General features: G+C 44.6%; 1 protein-coding gene across 9 annotated transcripts in view; it reads left to right on the top strand.

Annotated features, from left to right (window-relative positions):
- Positions 1–18572, top strand: part of LOC144943983 (disco-interacting protein 2 homolog C-like) — a 132559-nt gene that overhangs the window by 79732 nt on the left and 34255 nt on the right. For 5 of the 9 annotated variants that reach the window (XM_078871932.1, XM_078871956.1, XM_078871939.1 and 2 more), the window contains 10 exons: positions 1599–1718; positions 3683–3883; positions 6004–6095; positions 7249–7359; positions 8635–8758; positions 9405–9514; positions 11304–11406; positions 12427–12491; positions 13971–14064; positions 15843–15962. In XM_078871932.1, the coding sequence (XP_078728058.1) occupies positions 1599–1718; positions 3683–3883; positions 6004–6095; positions 7249–7359; positions 8635–8758; positions 9405–9514; positions 11304–11406; positions 12427–12491; positions 13971–14064; positions 15843–15962 (1140 nt within the window). The remainder of the gene's footprint in view (positions 1–1598; positions 1719–3682; positions 3884–6003; positions 6096–7248; positions 7360–8634; positions 8759–9404; positions 9515–11303; positions 11407–12426; positions 12492–13970; positions 14065–15842; positions 15963–18572) is intronic. The other 4 variants (XM_078871948.1, XM_078871965.1, XM_078872001.1 and 1 more) reach the window with 1 other exon arrangement.

Raw genomic sequence — 18572 nt, forward strand, 5'->3', positions numbered from 1 at the left:
TACCAACACAGTTCACCGCCAGCTTTATTTAGCCACTTTTAGCCTGGCATGGGCATTGGTTTTGTAATTGTGAGGATTCACAGGGCAAGAGTGATAATGGCCAGGGACTGACAGAGGTGAAGATTTGTGTAGAAACTTCGCAAAACGTTTGTAAATAAATCCTGTTTACGTCCTAGCCATAATATTTAAACTAAACTCTTACTATTCTTATTTTACCAGGTAAGGCCCACAGATGATATAGCTATTTTTCTGAAGCTAACTCAACGAAGTGGCTTATCATGTGGAAATGTATTGCAGCCAAATATTCGAAACGCATGCTTCTTGACGTGCATGTAAAAACTGTAAGACCCGGAGAAAAATCCACATAACCACAGGGGGAGAGAACAACCAAACTCCAAATATACAGCCGTCAGGGTCAGGATCAAACCCACCACCTCCTCCATACCAGACGAGGTAGTTAACATCTCGCCGGCGTCATGCCATGTGATAGTGTTTAATTTGTGTTGTTTTAGAAAACCTTAGACTTTATCCGCAAAATACACATTTTAAAGGTGTGGTCCCAAACATATTAAATAAATCAAGTCGTTTGTTAAGTGTACTGAGTAAAATGTTCAGTGTGACATCTTTAAATGGAATGGCTTGTGGATCTTAAGTGAAAGTGCAATGTGCATTCAGCTGTTGCTTCTGCAAATTATTCTTATATTTTACACTGGAGACCATTCTTGGTACCACATGGTATGTCCTTGAATTCTTGATGATATTCAATATGTTGCTCCAGTTTTATATCTTGCATTTCATGTAAATATGTATGTTGAATGTATATAAGTTGAACTTCTTTTGCACCTTACGCAGCCAACCGTGCTAATCAGAGGTAGAGTTCATTGAAACGCAGGTTTTATAATTTATGATATGAAAAGTTAGTTTCTATTGAAGAGAACAATTGATTTACAATTGCACACAGACGTTTCCATTTTATGCATTTGTCTTCTCATTCTCATTTCGCATGACATAGTTACAAACTTAAATATTTTCATATGAAGTAATTTATTTTTACAACAACATAATTTAAGGAATGAAATGTGGATGAATGCCCATATATATATTTTATTTATCAGATAAAATCATGGAACTTGGAACTCTAAACTTAGTTTAGCAATGTTGAGGAAGTGGCTGGAATATTAAAACAGATATTTGAGTGGCAGAGCTCCCATCTATGTGAACGTGAGTTCTCACCCTGGCCAAGTCTGAATGTGGTCCTCATTCCTGTGGCGTTAGTAAGATGTTCATCGCCTGGGAGAGCAGTGCTTGGTATAAAATGAATGCTTGGTTGTCCTTTGGTATAATCTGAACCCTGGAATTTCCAACACTGACTCAGAACTGCCTCTTGACAACAATTTGAATGTGGTGTACTTTGACTTTTAAAGCATTGCGGAATGTTACAGTTTGGCACATGTTATCGATGAAACATTTGTACTTTCATATATTTGCTTGGAGGCTCCAATGGTTGTATTGGTTTGGTCCCCCCCCCTTCATGTGATTTAGGAGTGTAGATTTTTTTTCATGTTGTCGGTGTTGAATCTTTGTGTTCTCTGGTCCAGGGATGCCAGTCAACAGCCGAGTCTCCTCCAAAATCCAGCAGCTTCTCAACACCCTCAAGAGGCCCAAGCGGCCGCCACTCAAGGAGTTCTTTGTCGACGACTTTGATGAGCTCTTGGAAGGTACCACTCGGGGTTGCGGCTTACCAACTGTCACCACTTGCGGTGCCGTTCCGTGATTTTTAGCTGAACGCTGCGCTGTGACTGCTCCGTGCGGTGCACCTTGTTGCAGCATAACAAGACAGAATCAGCCGTGAAATTGACAATAAGATCGAATAATATTCAGCTAAAGCAGTCTTGGGGCTCTTCATGTTCAGTGCTGATGCCTACATTTTCCCTCATTTTACTTTGCCCCATGAGTACGTGCCCCATTGCAGTGATGTCAAAATCAAGGGTAATTAGAGCTTTGCTCCTTTTTATAAAAAAAAATGGGAGTGTTCCTTTTGTGTGTTCTGCCTGGAATTCACTGGATCATGCATCCAGGAATCAATCGTGGCGCTGGGGTGGCTCTGGGCTGGCCCTTCACCATGTTTTATTTGCATGGCCAGTGCAGTACCCACAACTCTTCCACGGTTCATGTAGATATAGTTTAACACAACTTGTATTTAAAACAATGTTTATAAGAATGCTATGGAGGCTGGGTCTTATGGTTGGCGATTAAAACAAACAAACCTCGACATAAATTGGGCATTTGGTTGCCACAAGAGTGCCGTGTGTGCAGGTGTGTTGATCATTAGCGCCGATTTCACGTACTTGCCAGTACGGCCCGCGCGGTTGCCATTAGCACACTTAGTTCATTGTGTAACTCTTAAAGATGCACCGTAATTAAAGCATTTACGGAGAGTGACTAGTCATGGAGAATTAACAGAAATGGATGTTAACATATATTTAAACTTGCACAGATGGCTTTAACGACCATTAATTACCCTGAAAAACACCTGCATCTTTATTTATTTTTGAGGCATTCGTTTTTCATATATATTTTAAAATAGCATGTTTGTAGCATCGCCTCTCAGTTACACACCGCTTAGTATTGGGGCTTCTGTGCCTTGATTGTATGAGACGACAGCTGTTGTTCAAAGCAAGTAACCTCCGTATATTTCAGTGCCCATTGCATTGTTGTTGAACACGTGTGATTCAGGAGTAGTTACGGGAAGTGTGACTTGATAGCTCATCTGCATGAGCAGTTCACTATTAACAGTACAGGCTACAGGAAACACAACTTAACAATATGGTATAGTTATTACAAAAAAAAACATTGCTCATTTAAGTGCTGCTTATGCATATAATACCCAAACAAGACTAAATTCCAGCCTGCAAAAGTAAGCCTTGTTTGTCTGGTTTAGTGTGTGTGCAGATTAAGCGTTTTTTTATTTTTGGTTTGCCATTCTTTCAATAAATACTTACCTTGAACCTGATTTGGTGCTGTTCCCGCACCACAAATTATTTTGTCTAAGCGGCATTGGAGATGGAAGAGTAAAAGGGAAGTGAGATCTGTGCATGGGCTGCTGCTGCTGTGTGCCCTCTCGCTGGCCTCGTTGGGTAGCATTGCCCTACATGTCGGTATCGATTTGATACAACAATGAAACAATGAGCAGTGCACTTGTCTGCCTGAGAAGAAATGTCACGGTCAGCTGTTTCTTAACTTCAAACTATAGGGACCATTCACAAGGGGAGCTTGTACAATTCCAGCATGGTTCAGCCCCTGATGCCCTTGCGCCTTTATAATGTATGTTGTGTTGTCAATCAAATCTCTTGCAAACAAAGCGGGTAATTTTCAACTCTGCAATTTGAACACGGTGACCTCTTCTAGCAAATTATTGTGAAATGGTCTTTAACGTCCACTTTACAGCACACTGTTTCGAATTACTTGAAATAAATCTTTGACGACCTGCATGAATTCAACTCTCAACCCTAGACAAGGTGGCCGAGTGGGCAACGTGATGACCACTCGGACACCCGTGCTACCAGCCGTGCAGCTGGCACGTTATGACGCTGCCCATATTCAGTGGCACGCCGAGTCTCTGACCTTGCTGCGAGAGATGACGCGGTGCTTCTGTGTGCAATCCCGCATGCCGCGCGATGAGCAGTGCCACAACCCGACCCCAACCAGCCCAAGCCAGAGGGCGCGCAGACAACACCCGTCAAGGGGGAGCCGCTGGGAGTGGTGACCAATTGGCCTCCCTCGCTGGAGGCCGCCCTGCAGCGCTGGGCCACGCAGTCGGCCAAGGCGCTGTGCCTTACCGCCCTGGACACGACTGGCCGGCCCCAGTGCTCGCTCACCTACGGTACGGGGCCCTCGGCCATGTCTCCTGGCCCGCTTACCCCCACGGTCTAACCTCCACCTTTGACCTCTGATTCCTTTGAGATTTGTGTCAAATTCACAGCTTGCCAGGGAACTGAGGAGTGCAAATCTTAACCCCGTGCAAAGACACGCGTGTTTGTATTTTACCTTCATGCAAGTGACTCCACCAAAGTGTAAAATGCATGAGTGCAGATAAACTCCACGGGCCACTCTACCATGGTGTTTGCTCATACAAAGCGTGGTAATGCCACGAATCACACGCATGCTGCGTATCGTTAATGTTGTCTTAAAATGTGCGGTAGGCCATGGTATGTACAGATGAGACTTGCTTGTTCTGGGTTGTATTGGGCAACATTTTGGTAATAAACTTGACACGAAATAGCATGCAACATTGTAACAAGACAGATGTCCTTGAATTAATGCGAGAGTTTTATTATTGTAACTTAATGATATTTCAATGAATGAATACCGTTGTCTAAAATAGTTGAATTAAATTAACATCACTTTTCACTTTTTTTTTTCCAGGAATGCTTTTAAATCTTTTTAGCTATTTTAATAAGTCAAATAAGTAAATACATTAAAATTACTGCCACATTTATTCGTGAAACACCAACTTTGCCATTCAGCTGACTCTTTGTTGGACAGATATACACGTTTCAGAAGATATGGTTAAACATTATAATTTGAACCTCTGGCCAAACAATGAGCTGCCCTTTATTGTAGACAAGACTGTGTGGCGCAGTGTCTGAACGTGTTTACGGTGGTGGAGCCAAGGGTCAATCGTGTTTACCCACAAAAGCCCTCTCAGCTGTTACCACCGAGAGCACAGACTGCCTCCACTTCGCGTGTTTGCAGGCTCTCCGCCAGTGACGGAACTCACAGGAATAGCAGCACACACACTGGCTGACAAACTTGGGAACTTGTTTCAATCCTGGATGACATCAACATTTAGGTCATGCTACCGCCAGGCACTCGAGGGATATTGGAGTCCGGCCCTGATATGTTGAAATGGGAGAGGTGCTCAGGGCTTGCAGACCACTGGAAATTCAAGCTCGTGTAAATGCGCTTCTACTACGACAGTGCGGGTGATAAGCCCGTCTTGACGCTAGAAAGGCACGTTTCCGAAGAACATTTGTGAAATTAAACGTCTGTCTTTGCCGTGTCGTGACCTGGCGGAGCGGTGCTCAAAGCATTGACCTCCGCAGCTCCATTGCTTTTGCACGAGATGGCAGAGTGATCGCTCGGTGAGCCGCCGTGTTGCACAAATGGGCCCCCCTTGTTTGGCAGCTGCACGGAGCTCACGTGAGGCCAGAGTGGCTCCGGCTATTTCTATCCACTTGTGAGACACAACGTCAGAGTGCAGGCCGCGGCCAGTAAACTTGCAACCACAGGGCTGGTCAGCGCAGGCATTGTAACGCTGATCTTGAGTTGGACAAAGATAGATTTGAGGCATAGTTTGCTGCATTGTCATCTCAGCTTACCAGTAATTAGTCACATATGCACAATTCGTCTTTATGATTATTATTATTGCACTCATTTTATGTTTCCAGTTTACTCTGGGCCCATTATTTTAAAATAAAGTTGGCATTTTTTTTACGATTAAGACTGATAAAATGTTGGCAAGTGACTATAACTCCTGCGGTATTTAATTTTACTTTTTATATTCTAGTTTGGTATTGGCTGGCATCACAATGTCGAAATGCCAATTTCAAATGCCTAAGAAAGTTTAAGAACTTGTAGCAGGGCAGATTTGTTGCACTTCCTGCCACAGCAGTGCCTGTGAGAATGTTTTGTGTGTGTGGGCGGTGGTGAGTGGTGGCGCAGCGGTTAGCGTGCAGCGCTACGAACCCGTTGACCCGGGTTCCATTCCCCCTCATGGCCACCAACACCAGTGACAATTATCTGAACCGGTGCTGGGCCTCCCCTAGGATGACTCGGCCTGAAATTAGTACCTGAAGCAACGCGTAAACATCGCCACTTGGGAGACAGTGGTGGTGGCCACCCACTTCGTCGCGTGCCGTGCCGGCCTTCATAGGTGCTGGCTAACAGCACTTGCCCAAACAGTCTGTTAATGCTACACGGGGGATCTTTTTCTTTGTGCAGGCAAACTGTGGAAGCAGAGTCTGAAGCTGGCATACACACTGCTGAACAAGCTGGGGACCAAGCAAGAGCCTCTCCTTCGGCCCGGCAACAGGGTGAGTATGCTGCTGCTGCTGCCTCCTCCGTGTGAAAGGGTCTGTGCCTTTGCTGATGAGATCACTTTCGTGCATTAGTTACACACTGTGCAAAAATCGTTCTTCATGTCAGGGGATAGCTTCTGCTGCTACGTCAAGCACAAGTCCGTCTCATATTGGAATTCTGCATTCATATTTGCGATTGGGTTGCTGCAATCGTATATCTGTCCACCCGATGATTCCACGCTCGTTAATCCACAGCCACCACTCTCACCGTCATCAATCTGCTACCCACTTCTTTTTGGTCTCCCATTACTTTCATGGCCATTGCTCTCATGAACTCCATTCCATCATCCCTTCTCTGATTTGCTGTCCCCACTCTTGGCCAATTGCTGCCATCCGCACTACACGAAGCTATCTCGCCTGCAGTGCAGAATTTTGTATTTCATCGATTTGTTTTCCTTGCACAGCTTAGCTTTGAAATGTCTTTCCTTCATCTTTACAACTTTCATATAGCCTGACCTAATATGCAGAAAAATATCACCTTTCACTTGGGGGTCTTTCATCTCTACTTCCGCATCTTCGATTAGCACGATTGGCTACGTACGGTGCGAAAGAAGTTCAACATACATATATGAGAGAAAAAAAAAATCATTTTCCAGGCAGAGTCTGGACGAATGTAGCATTGTCAGGATACAGTCTGGTTCCACGTTAAATCAACGGCATCTCTAGCAGTAACAATTAAACAGTGACCTTGCAAGGCGTGGGGAGCTTTCTCCGCAGTCGTCATCATTCGCGATAGGCAGCTGAAGAGAAGAGAGAGAGCAGAATACAAAAACATGAGAATCTATTAAATAATCTAACTGGGAGATATATGGTTTCTGTGTGCCTAGGGTTACCATAAAAGAGAAAAAAAAAGTCACGGATAACAAGCGCCACATCTGAATACTTTGCAATAAAATCCACTTTGTGGGGGCGGCGTGTGGGTCATATGACCCAGCGGTGGCCCCCATCTACTCGCCCACACGGACACTGCGCGATGTGATTCCGGCCGACGTTCTGTCATGCTCAATATTAAAACTCTTATGTTTTTTTTTATCGTCTGCCACGTGAAGAGAGGCCTTGCGGGCATCGTGCGGATGCTGACGGAGAGCGCCGTTGTGTTCTCGTTCAGGTTGCGCTGGTCTACCCCAACAGCGATCCGGCCGCCTTTGTCGTTGCCTTCTACGGCTGCTTGATAGGAGGCCTCATCCCCGTGCCCATCGAGGTGCCTTTGACGAGCAAGGTATGTGTGTGTACGTATGTATGTTGAACTTCTTTTGCACCGTATGTAGCCGACCATTGCAAATCATGGATTCCCGTGCTCATCAGAGGTGCGGGGGAAGAACAACAAACTGAAGAAAAAGCAGTACGGTGCGTTCATGGTTACCTAGCGCATCTGCAGTCAGAGCCACATTCCCTTGGACGTGACCTAGAAACTTGAGTTGCTTGGAAATGTGACAGCAGATAATACAAAGCATTGCTTAAAGTCTTTTCATACTCAATGACGACCGCCTTTCTCTAATTTCACTGAGAAACGTTAATCACAAAGTAGCAGCCGTCAGACACAGAGGCCCATTATTCATGCACTGCATTCCACCAGGCAGGAACTTTGACATCTGTATATTTTTGCCCAGTCGTGTTGTAAATGCCCTACCATGGCCGTTATCCAGTAAGTATAAGACAGACAAAGCTATTTACAAGACTCTGGGACTGTTCACAGCTTTTATGCTGCACGTGTTTGCATTGTAGTTCGTAATTTTGGGGGGAAAACAGTTTTTGTATATTTTTGGATTGCATTTTTTGCGTATGGCCAGTAAAGTTTTGGTAAGAAATTCATATTTTGCTACAAAGCAAGTTTTGTTAAGCATACCATTTTATTGAACTGTTGTCTTGAGTAGATATGGAACTATATTATCTATTTTTAAGTTACCCTACCCTCAATCGTGTCAGATCTTGCAAGCTCAACAGGATTTGAACTCGGTTCATAATTGGTTAGAAGACTGCGTAGGAATTCCAGATATTTAAGGCTTTGGCTGTGAGGTCGCGAGGAGACAATGGATTCATAAATATATCCGTGTGGAACTCTGAGTATTGCCCCCTTGTATGTGTGGGTTTTCTCCCGGTTACTTCCATATCCTTTCACAATGGAATTGGCCGAATGCCTGAATGCAGGACCCTCCTGAAAAACGATTCTTAATGCTACAACTAGGCTTCAGTGAGGCCTTCCTGGATTAAACAAAGTGCACTATTCTTAAAGTATGAATTGATTCCTGATAAACCGTTACTAAAAGCGGTTTTGCCAGGCCTGGAAACTTGATTCCACAATTTAACCACTGCCATTGGGGAGAGCGTATTACTTAATAATCTCTATTATTATATTTTCAAACACTTGACTGGCAGCCAGATAGAATTAGCAGCGAATTAATTTGGTAAGCTGCTCAAGCGTGTGACCTCATCCGAGTGCCCTGCCAAGCGTTGAACTGCCCTGTGGCGCGCGCGTGTGTGTGTGTGTGTGCAGGACGCAGGCAGCCAGCAGATCGGCTTCCTGCTGGGCAGCTGTGGAATCTCCGTGGCGTTGACGAGCGACGTGTGCCTCAAGGGGCTGCCGAAGGCCCCCACGGGGGAGACCATCACGTTTAAAGGCGAGTCTCGTAGCCCTGTTGCAACGGCAAGTGTGGTCTGTCGAACCAGGTAGATAACTCAAAGGGACCAGGGTAAAAGAGTCTCATTTGCGTGAGCGCGACTTGGGTCACCGAAATGACAACGGCAAAACAAGTAAAGTTGAGCACAGCGATGAAGCGAATAGAAATCGGAGCAAAAAACTGACTGTCACGTGAGATGTTGAAAAATATTGCAGACACGTACGTCAATGTAAAATGATAAATTAAATTCCGCGCCAGCGCAATTTGGCTCGGCAGTTTGTAGTATCATGGAATTTACACCACTTGGGATAGGACTGCGAATGGAGATAACACCACCATCACGATGTACATTTGAGGACAGGAGGATTTCCACTTTATGACTGAAACAGTATCCAGGTATAACATTGTGTAACTGCTAATACATTAGAAGAGTACCAGTTTGGTGGCTTGCAACGCATTGTGGGATATATTTCCCCCCCCCACCCCAACATCCCATGGAAACTTACATCTCGTTCTGCTTCGGCACCTTGTTTGCGACGTGAGTGCGGTTGTGAAAGACGGTCAACCTCACTCTCAGTCGAGTGAAGCCACCGAAGGTTCGTGTTGGTTGATGTCTCTGGTTTCGGCGCTTCCGTGTGGTCCACAGGCTGGCCCCGTCTCACGTGGTTTGTGACCGACTCTAAGAACCTCTCCAAGCCTCCCAAAGACTGGCCCGCCAATCCCCGCGAGAGCAACAGTGATGCGGCGTACATCGAGGTGATTCTTCTGCGGTTCGGTTTTCATTCGCGGTTCACTGTTTAATTTGTGCCTGTGAACCCTTCTAATGGAGTGCATGGAGTAAATGGCATATACTTCTGCTGTATACTTTAAACACCCTCACTACATAATGTGTTGTCTCTGTTCAGTAACATTGCTACTCCTGACATGATTATTTGACTTGACAACCTGAATATGAAATTGTAGTTTTTGCTCTGCATCTACATCAGCCATACGGATGAAGAAGAAGTAACATTGCCTATATTTGCCTTGTAGGAATGCAAAGTTGAAGATGTTGGAAATGTACATTTTCAGATGATCTTTGTTTCCTGTTAATCGTGGACAATCGTAGATTTTGTGGGACACGTCATGCCCATCGACACAATGGCTGTCGTTAAATCCAAACACGAGAGGCTGCAGTGCCTCGATGTGTCCCGCGAAACGTTCCGGCTCAAAGCTGCCCAGTTTGCCACTCTCTCATCAATGTGCCACGCTGAGTACAGTGCCTTGTTCTTCATAGACAAGCGTTCTGTTCCCACAGTGACCTTAATGTCTCCCCTTATTCACTTTAGTCTGCTGAAGGACCTTACCCGCACAGAGAGAATCGTCGGGATGTAAATGGTCCCTTTGTTGCTAATTATAATTTCTATGCCAAGCCACTTAAATGTGGTGACCTGCAGTAATCTCACACTGTCATGTTCAAGATGTCTTTGCTGCTTTTGTCTTTTGCCTGAGAAACTTTGGTAGTTGGTTTCTCAATTGAAGTTTATCTTATTTTGTCAAAAATATTGCCAACTTAATGATTTTTGCCCCAATCGTTTTTTTAACAATCCAGAAATTAAGCATCACACAGTCATGGCTGTGAAGAGACTGGTGTGATTTTTCCTACATTGTTTGGATTAAGGCTTCATCTTGCTGGGATACAGCACACAGAGTGCCATATAATACTCTATTTGGGTGCAATTAACGGAGCTTAGTACCAATTAAGCCATGAGATGTGACTCGTGTAGCTCTGCTGCTGCAGTTTGGCCATTCTTGCAGCTTTGGGTTATTTATCCAGTTCGACGAAGCGTGTACAGCGTAAGCCCTCCGCGTCGATGCGTGGCTGCCGGTGTGCAGTGAGGTCGCTCATCTCGCCCACCCTTGTCTCATCGCAAAACCGGGTGGTAATCTGGATAGTTGTTAAAAAAGTATTTTTTTAAGATTAATCATTTCATGAGGATGAACAATTCTAGATGCTTTGAGCATTATACAGGGCTTATTAGCACATCTTATTCCATACATAGCAGTATAGCTTTCAGAGGCTTAGTCATCGAGTGAGCAGGTTGGTGCAGCTGCACAATGGCCCACGGCCTAGTGAGGCCCAGGTGTGTCTGAGCTATGAAGAGGGGTGAGATTGACCAGACTAGGTCCGATTTCATTGTGTGTCCAAGGGCCCAATGGCAACGGCGTGGCGCAACTGATTGCTGTGCTCGGCGTGCCTGCGCGGTGTAGCAGTTATCGCTGTGCTGCGCTACGAATCCGGCGACCCAAGTTCGATTCCAGCTCACGGCCAACACCAGTGACGATTATCTGAACGAGTCCTGGGCCTCCCCTAGGTCGACTCAGCCTCAAATGAGTACCTGGTGCAGTGTGTATACATCACCACGCGGGAGATGAAGGGCGTGGTGTTGGTCACCCCACCCCTCTCGTGTGCCGAGCCGTGCTTCATAGGTGCTCCCTAACAGCACTTTGCCCCAACAGTCTGTTAAGGCTATACGGGGGGGGGGATCTTTGTCTATCCGTGCAGTACAAGACGAGCCGTGAGGGCACGGTGGTGGGCGTTGCCGTGTCACGCGCCTCCATGCTCACGCACTGCCAGACGCTCACACAAGTGTGCGGGTACACGGAGGGTGAGCATCGCAAGCACCCCCCAGTCCCCCCCACCCTCCCATCCCCTCAACCCCCCCCGTCCCCCCCCCGTACTCTCCCCAGTCCCCTCCCCCACTCGCCCCCCCCACAGATCGAAGCCAATGGCCTCGATTATCTGGACTCTGCACCTTTGTTTTGCTGTTCACTTTGTTGTAGGGCTTCAATCGCGCGTATATGTGCGCAGCACATTCAACTCTCACATGGTATCAAATCAATCAAACTTTGTTTCTATAGCACTAGTCGTGCAAAAAAATGCAGTACATAATGTTATACAGTCACAAACAATGAAAGTGAAATTGTAGGCAAAATAAAGTCACGTAACAAATTTCTAGGCATAATAACAAATAACACGTTAAGAGAATCTTATTTAAAAGAACATTTTTAAAAGTAAGTTTTTAGATTTATTTTTAAAGTGCTTAATGCATTAACCACACAACATGCTTCGATAATAATGTATGCATTGTCCTTGAAACAGTTTGGCCTGTACCAGGTCCAAGGACAATGCATACATTATCAAAGCATTTTTTTGTTTGCATGGTTTACCACAAGCATGTTTTGTTTGTTGCAGACTTGATCCCTTGTGATGGGTGTCGATTTTGTGATTGAACATCCTGACACCTGTATTCTTGCCGGATAGGCTAAAGCGTATTCTTTTTTTCACCACCTTTATACTGGCAAAAATTGTCCCATAGAAACAGTCAACTCTCTTTATCTGTACAAGCTCTGGGCCAATATTGATAGTGTGTGCACTGAACGACAAAGATGCAACCAAAATACAAATATCTTTTATATTTTAGACACATATCGAGGTTGTCCGTCCTTTGTTGTTCGGCAAAACTTTAAAGCTAAGCTTGTTGTGGAGGTTGCATTTTTGAATGTTGCTTATAGAACAAACTATACACTATTACATTGATCCTTGTCATGTAAGTTGTGTTTAAACATATTTTAAATGTGGAATGCTGCATTATTATTGTTTCACGATTTTTCCTGACCTGGTGCAGGTGACATCCTCATTAACGTCGTGGATTTCAAAAGGGACGTAGGACTATGGCATGGAGTCCTAACCGTGAGTAAATTAGTTACTCATCATTTACACCTCTGTGAATCTACGACTGGATGAAGGCCTCCCCACACCTTGTCAGTTGTTGTTTGACCATACTTCCCTATGCTGGTTCATGCGGGCTGGTGAAGGCTGGTGGTTCTATAAGACCGACCCAGATATAACATACCCCTAATGTTAGTCGTAACCATGAATCAAACTCAGGTTGTTTGGTTCATTGCGCTGTGCGCGAACCGCTGCTCTACCACACCACCTATACAGCTGGGGTGAAGTGATGTGTGGGAGAATGGGTACAACACAAAGTGGTATTCATTTTTTATCAACCCCCCAAAGGAATTTGCAATTACAACCTTCCGAATGTGATTTCAAATTCCTCTACGGTCGATTAAACGGACATCACTTTGTAAGGAGTCAACAGTGGTTGTCGTACGGATAAACGCTCCCTTGCCACAGAAATTGGCGTTTTCCACCACTGGCTCCGTACTGAAAACAACAGTTGATTGCCATCCGACAGTCCTACAAACTGGCAAACTCCATGGGTACTTGGCTTGTGTGTAGTTAACATACAGGTATGATGTTCACACGTTATGAGATTCACACCCCTGACGTCTGCGGCCACAAACGCCCCCCGCACACTTTGATGTGGTGTTCTGGTTTTACGACCGCGTGTCGGAGATTTTTCACAAGCTAAATTTAGTTCCAAAAGAAGCTGCCATAACATTATGAAACACTTCGAAGAGCTGTTCAGCACAACCATCACAGACCTATGCAGCTACATCCCACACACATGCCACATTGTGCCAACCCCAACCCCGTTGTGTTTTGATGCCCTCTTAGCACTCGGCATCCAAACGTCACATTCTAAATCAGGGTTCCCCATGGCACTAAATTCCAGAGGTTGGTTTGGCACTTTGGCACAGACTTTGCACCCAATGCATTGTACTAAGTTCTGTACATAAATGTTGCACGTGTAAAAGTAAAATTGTGTATATATATAGATACGTTATTTAATATACTATATTATCAATGAACTACATTTTTATTTATTTAATGTATTTTCACAGATGTTAGCTTATTATTTCTGGCTAAATGTTCTGTCAACTCAAGCCAAGATTGGAACTACTCAGTCTAATGTTAATCTTTAAAAAAATCAAAGGGTTGTTCCCATAGCACATTTAAATCTATATCTTTGTTGGATAGCCCTGCAATGATGTCACTTTTCATCTTTACAGATTGCCAGCCCCGTACTGGGGCAGGAGCTTTTCTTTCCAGATGAATTATTTAGGGTAATATTCCAATTTGCCAAATTTTGGCCCTTGATGTTCTCTGTGTGTTGAGAGCTTGCCTTGGGTGTACATTTGACTGCCACTAATGAAGTCAGAGAGAAGTTTCCCCCCCCCCCCCTTGTGGGTGAGTGCGATCGGCGGAGGTGGTAGGGGAGGGTGGGCCAAAACTCGTGCATGCATCGTGTGTGTGTGTGTGCAGAGCGTGATGAACATGGTGCACGTGGTGTGCGTGCCGTACGCCCTCATGAAGGCGAATCCTCTCTCCTGGATCCAGAAGGTGTGCCAGTTTAAAGGTACGGATTTCGGTGCACACCTTTCCGTCGCTACCACTCCCATCGTGGCACACTCACCATGAAACACTGTGATCATATTAGTAGTAATAATAATTAGATGAGTTGTTTTATGTGAAGTCCACTCCGCTTAAAAATCTATAACAGCGCTTTACTCACAATCGTAAGATCATTAGAGGGCGTTTTCTAATTAATGGCAATTTCAAACAATTAGCATCTTTGTCAAAAATACCTTTGACACCATTTGGTAAATTTACAAATCTACTGTTATCATTTTTCTGGATGTTATTTTGTGCAGATGGACACAAAGTAAATTAACAACAGGGCACGATAAAAAGTTACTTCTTTCGCATCGTAATGTCAATTTTATTGAATCAACTTGGCTCAAACTGTGTGTTGCTGCAATCATTCTTCATTAAATGTTACTGGTTTTTTAGGTTTTGTAATCAAGTGATCTATCAAAAAGACTCTTACAATCGCCGTCTGTCTTCTGACATGATGCTTTCATTTACATTCCAGTATCCCATGTGGATTGTATTGATTTATCATCCCACGAGTGTTTGTGTGGTGACATGGGCTCTCCACTAACTGCCGCTCTAGGGACATTTTCAGCCAAATTTTTCTGCAGCCTTTGAGCAGCGATTCACCGCATCTGTCAAGCTACGCCCGAAGGCCTCGCACAACAGCTGACTAGCGCTCCCGTTCATGCCCGTACGCTCACTTGCTGTTTGCAGCGCAGTGGCTGGCAGCCGCCATTCTCCGCCGTGGGCCTCTGTGCCTGCAGGTGACCGCTGTGGAAAGGGAGCGCAACTGCGCCAGCGAAAGGGGTGGATGCAGGGCACCATCATTCACTTTGCAGACAAATTTGCCTGTCAGTGCATACGATGCATTGTTGCTTGGCATTCGCCGGTTCACGCTGTACTCTTTTAAATATGGATTGTTTTTTTTGCTGCGAAGGGGAAAAAAATGCTTACTTTTATATGAATATTACAACATTTTCTTGTTTTTACTTCTTGTGGAAGGAGGAGGGGGTTAATATTGTTTGGCTTGAGGGTAAAAGGCACATTTCTGTGAAGCAACCGATTATTTAACTTTTAGTGTGATAATGGCAATCCTCACATGCATTACGTAAGAAATATGTTGCTTACAGCGGATGCCGCTATTTAAACACGGTGTTGTGTAAACCACTGCTATCAAAACTATTTAGTCTTGCATTTTCAATGGTGAACGGAAATCATTTGTTTGTTTTTGGGTTAGTCTACGTAACAGTTTATCATATCAAATGCGTGTCATTACTACAGTATCTCAAATTGTGTGCATTTTGTAAAAAAAAAACCCCTTCAAATGTATATTCACTTACCGCAATTGCACGCCCAATGGAGTAATCATAATATTTTTTTAACTCGGTATCTTATAACGCAGTTCGCACAAGGCCTCAAAGGGCTTTACATGAAGCCTAAGTTATGGAGAAAGCCTATTGTAAAAACAGGTGAGTTTTAAGACACGATTAAAAAAGTGTAACATACTCAGATTCTCTCATGCACCAAGGCGGAAGGGAAATCCACAATCGCGGAGCCTGGCTGCAAAAAGCTCCGTGTCTCCCACAGAACAAAGTGTGGCCTTTGTTGAATCATAACGAGCAGTAGAACAGAATCAACAGATTTGAGATTCTTAGCGGCACATAAAACCTAAGCAGTGCGGCCTCTGTGATGCGGCGTCTCATCTGTGCATTGCCGTTTGTTGCTGTGCTGTGCTTCGGCCGTGCTGCGCCCTCCCCACAGCCGGCGTGGCCACCGTCAAGTCGCGGGACATGCACTGGGCCATGATGTCGCACCGCGAGCACCGCGAGGTCAACCTGAGCTCCCTGCGCATGCTCGTTGTGTCCGACGGGGCCAACCCCTGTGAGTGTTTCCGGCAGATGTCGTGGCAGCCTGACCATTTCGCGTGCACCCCCCCACCTCAATCCACCCACCCACCAGCCCAGCACTGCGCCAACAGCAATGCAGTAAAACCTCCTGATGCCTGCCGACAGAGTTGTCAGAGAGAGCTTTTTTTGTTGTTGTTATTATCGTGGGAGTGTCCGGCATACTGCAATCAGTTTGATCAAGCCAAACACCTTGTGACCGACGCAGCATGGAGTGGCCTTTGTCCAGCAGTGGATTGACAAAGGTTTGTAAGTTATTAGCCTCACAGATGCCGTCACACTCTTTTCATTTTCAGTGCAGTGCTTGGTGTTGCTCCTGATGGCCGTGCAACAAAGGAAATATTTCTGATCTGAGTTAAAAACAAAAGGAATTCGTTTTTTTATTATTTGACAATTGTATAGAAAATGGAAAGTAGCATTCTTGCACAGTCATGCAATTGTGTGTGAATTGTGGATTAAAAACTGGCTGCACCGCGATGCTGGGACACATTTTAGGTGCGATCGCTTCACTTTGCATCACGTGATTTGCAGACAAATGGGGTTGCAAAAACGTAGTGTGAGCACAGGCTGCCAATACACCCCACGGGTTGCACAGACATCAACCGGCTTGGCACTCTGTGGCATGAGCATATTGAAGCAGGGTGCACAACCCAGTGCGGCCTGGTGTGCTTGTTTGTATTGTGAATAACGTCAAACGCCTTCCACCCAAAGCAGTCTGCCCTCTCGAAACAGGCAACTGCAATATTATCAATGTTTTTATTTTCGTGTAAGACATTCCATCGAGGAGAAACTGTTGTATTTTGCCCAAACCTAGCACATGAGCAGCTATCCTTCTAAAAATGATTGTCCTTTGAAGGGTACAGTTGAAGATTAATATTTTTAAATATGTTTTTAACGCTGGTGCTTAAGCTCATTTTACACTGCACGAGTAACGATCTTCTAGTGTTTTCTTAAACGAGCGAAATTTTCATGTCGTAGGAATTGGGACCAGTTTCCCTGACACTTTGCTGGATTGCAGCACCATACTATGCCTCTCTCCAGCGGGCGTTCTCTGAATTCTAAGTAGCTATTGTGTGAGAATTAAAATCTGTGACCGCCCGAGGACAGTCTGTAAATGGGGTGGTCTGATTACAGACACGAGCGAGTGCTTTGCTTTGTCTCTATGAACGTGATTAGTTCACCGAGCATCAGAGTCAAGTTCCATTTCCTCTGATTTGCCTTCAGAAGCAATACACATCGTGTTAGTGTTGTTTTATGAGATGTGCTGGAAATACTGCACATATTATCTTGGTTCTGTTGCGTGCTCTTGTCAATATATTATGTTAAATCATTTTACGTGCTTTTGCATTTTTGCCCTGCAAATTACATTATTTGTTATTGTGTTAATGAATAGCCAATGCATGATGAAAAAATGTAAGAATACATTTAATACTAATACGTTTAATAGTAAGTATAGGTGTGAGTAATGAGGGGATCTAAGCTTTGCTTTCATGCCATGCCAACCTTACCTAATACATCTGACAATTACAAATGGGGCCTTTATCTTTTAAACAATTTAGCAGATCTTTTGCAGTGATATGATAATGGCTTAGTGAGATTAATAGAAGTAACTGTAGTTTCCCTGTTTCATTTACATATTTTGATACGTGACTAATTGTTGGGCTTTAATCATTAAACATTCCCATTGTTATTGTAAAAGCATTTTATGTGTTCTAAGATTCAACAGTGTATTATGTATGTTGAACTTCTTTCGCACCGTACATAGCAAACCATGCTAATCAGAGGTGCTGAGAAAGGACAACAAACTAAGCTCACAAAAAAACGATTCGAAAGAAATACGTTTTCAATTTAGAGCAGTGGGTTTAACTATGGAATGACTGGTCCCTGCCATGAGAATGTGACATTTCTACGACCGGCTCATGGCTGGCGGTAGCCATGAGTACCATCCCATGTTTATTTGAGGAGTGAGACATTTAAACTTTGAAGACCCGGGGACTGTGATTCCTCCTGATAATGCTGCTGAACACAAAACCCACACATGAGGTCACCAGGCTGCGTGGTGGGAGAGTGGAAGAGCGGCCTCTTGTTTTGCAAATGTTGGCCATCTGGAGGAGCTTCAGAGCATCGCCACTTTTGATTGATTGTCTCGTGTGCATGATGGGGCGCAGATGAGTTAATATTTTTCTTGTTGTTGCTGAAATTGTCACTGCTGATGACCTGGTGCTGCAGATGGCCTTGATCTCCCAGGCCATACTTTAAAATCCAAAATGCAATAATCCTTCGTGAAATTCATGTAAGCTGGAATATTCATAATCAGCCTTGAATTTTTTTTTCAATCAAATCCATTAATTTTTGCGTTACAATTCCAAGGCTGGTTAGAAGGGTATACGAATTTGCTGCTTGGTGGTGGGGGTGGGGGGTTCCCGAATGCTGCGAGCGGGTCGATGTGTTTTGTTACTGGCGGCGAGTGCCATGAGCCAGCTGGGCCCACGCACCTCAAAGGCCCTGCCATGCTTAATCCTGTGGGACCACGCTCCTCCTCAGTCAAATGTGCTTGACTCTTCGCTGTGCTGAGACTGCCGATCGC

This window comes from Lampetra fluviatilis, chromosome 2 (assembly GCF_964198595.1).
Source record: "Lampetra fluviatilis chromosome 2, kcLamFluv1.1, whole genome shotgun sequence".
In the NCBI taxonomy this organism is placed as follows: domain Eukaryota; kingdom Metazoa; phylum Chordata; class Hyperoartia; order Petromyzontiformes; family Petromyzontidae; genus Lampetra; species Lampetra fluviatilis.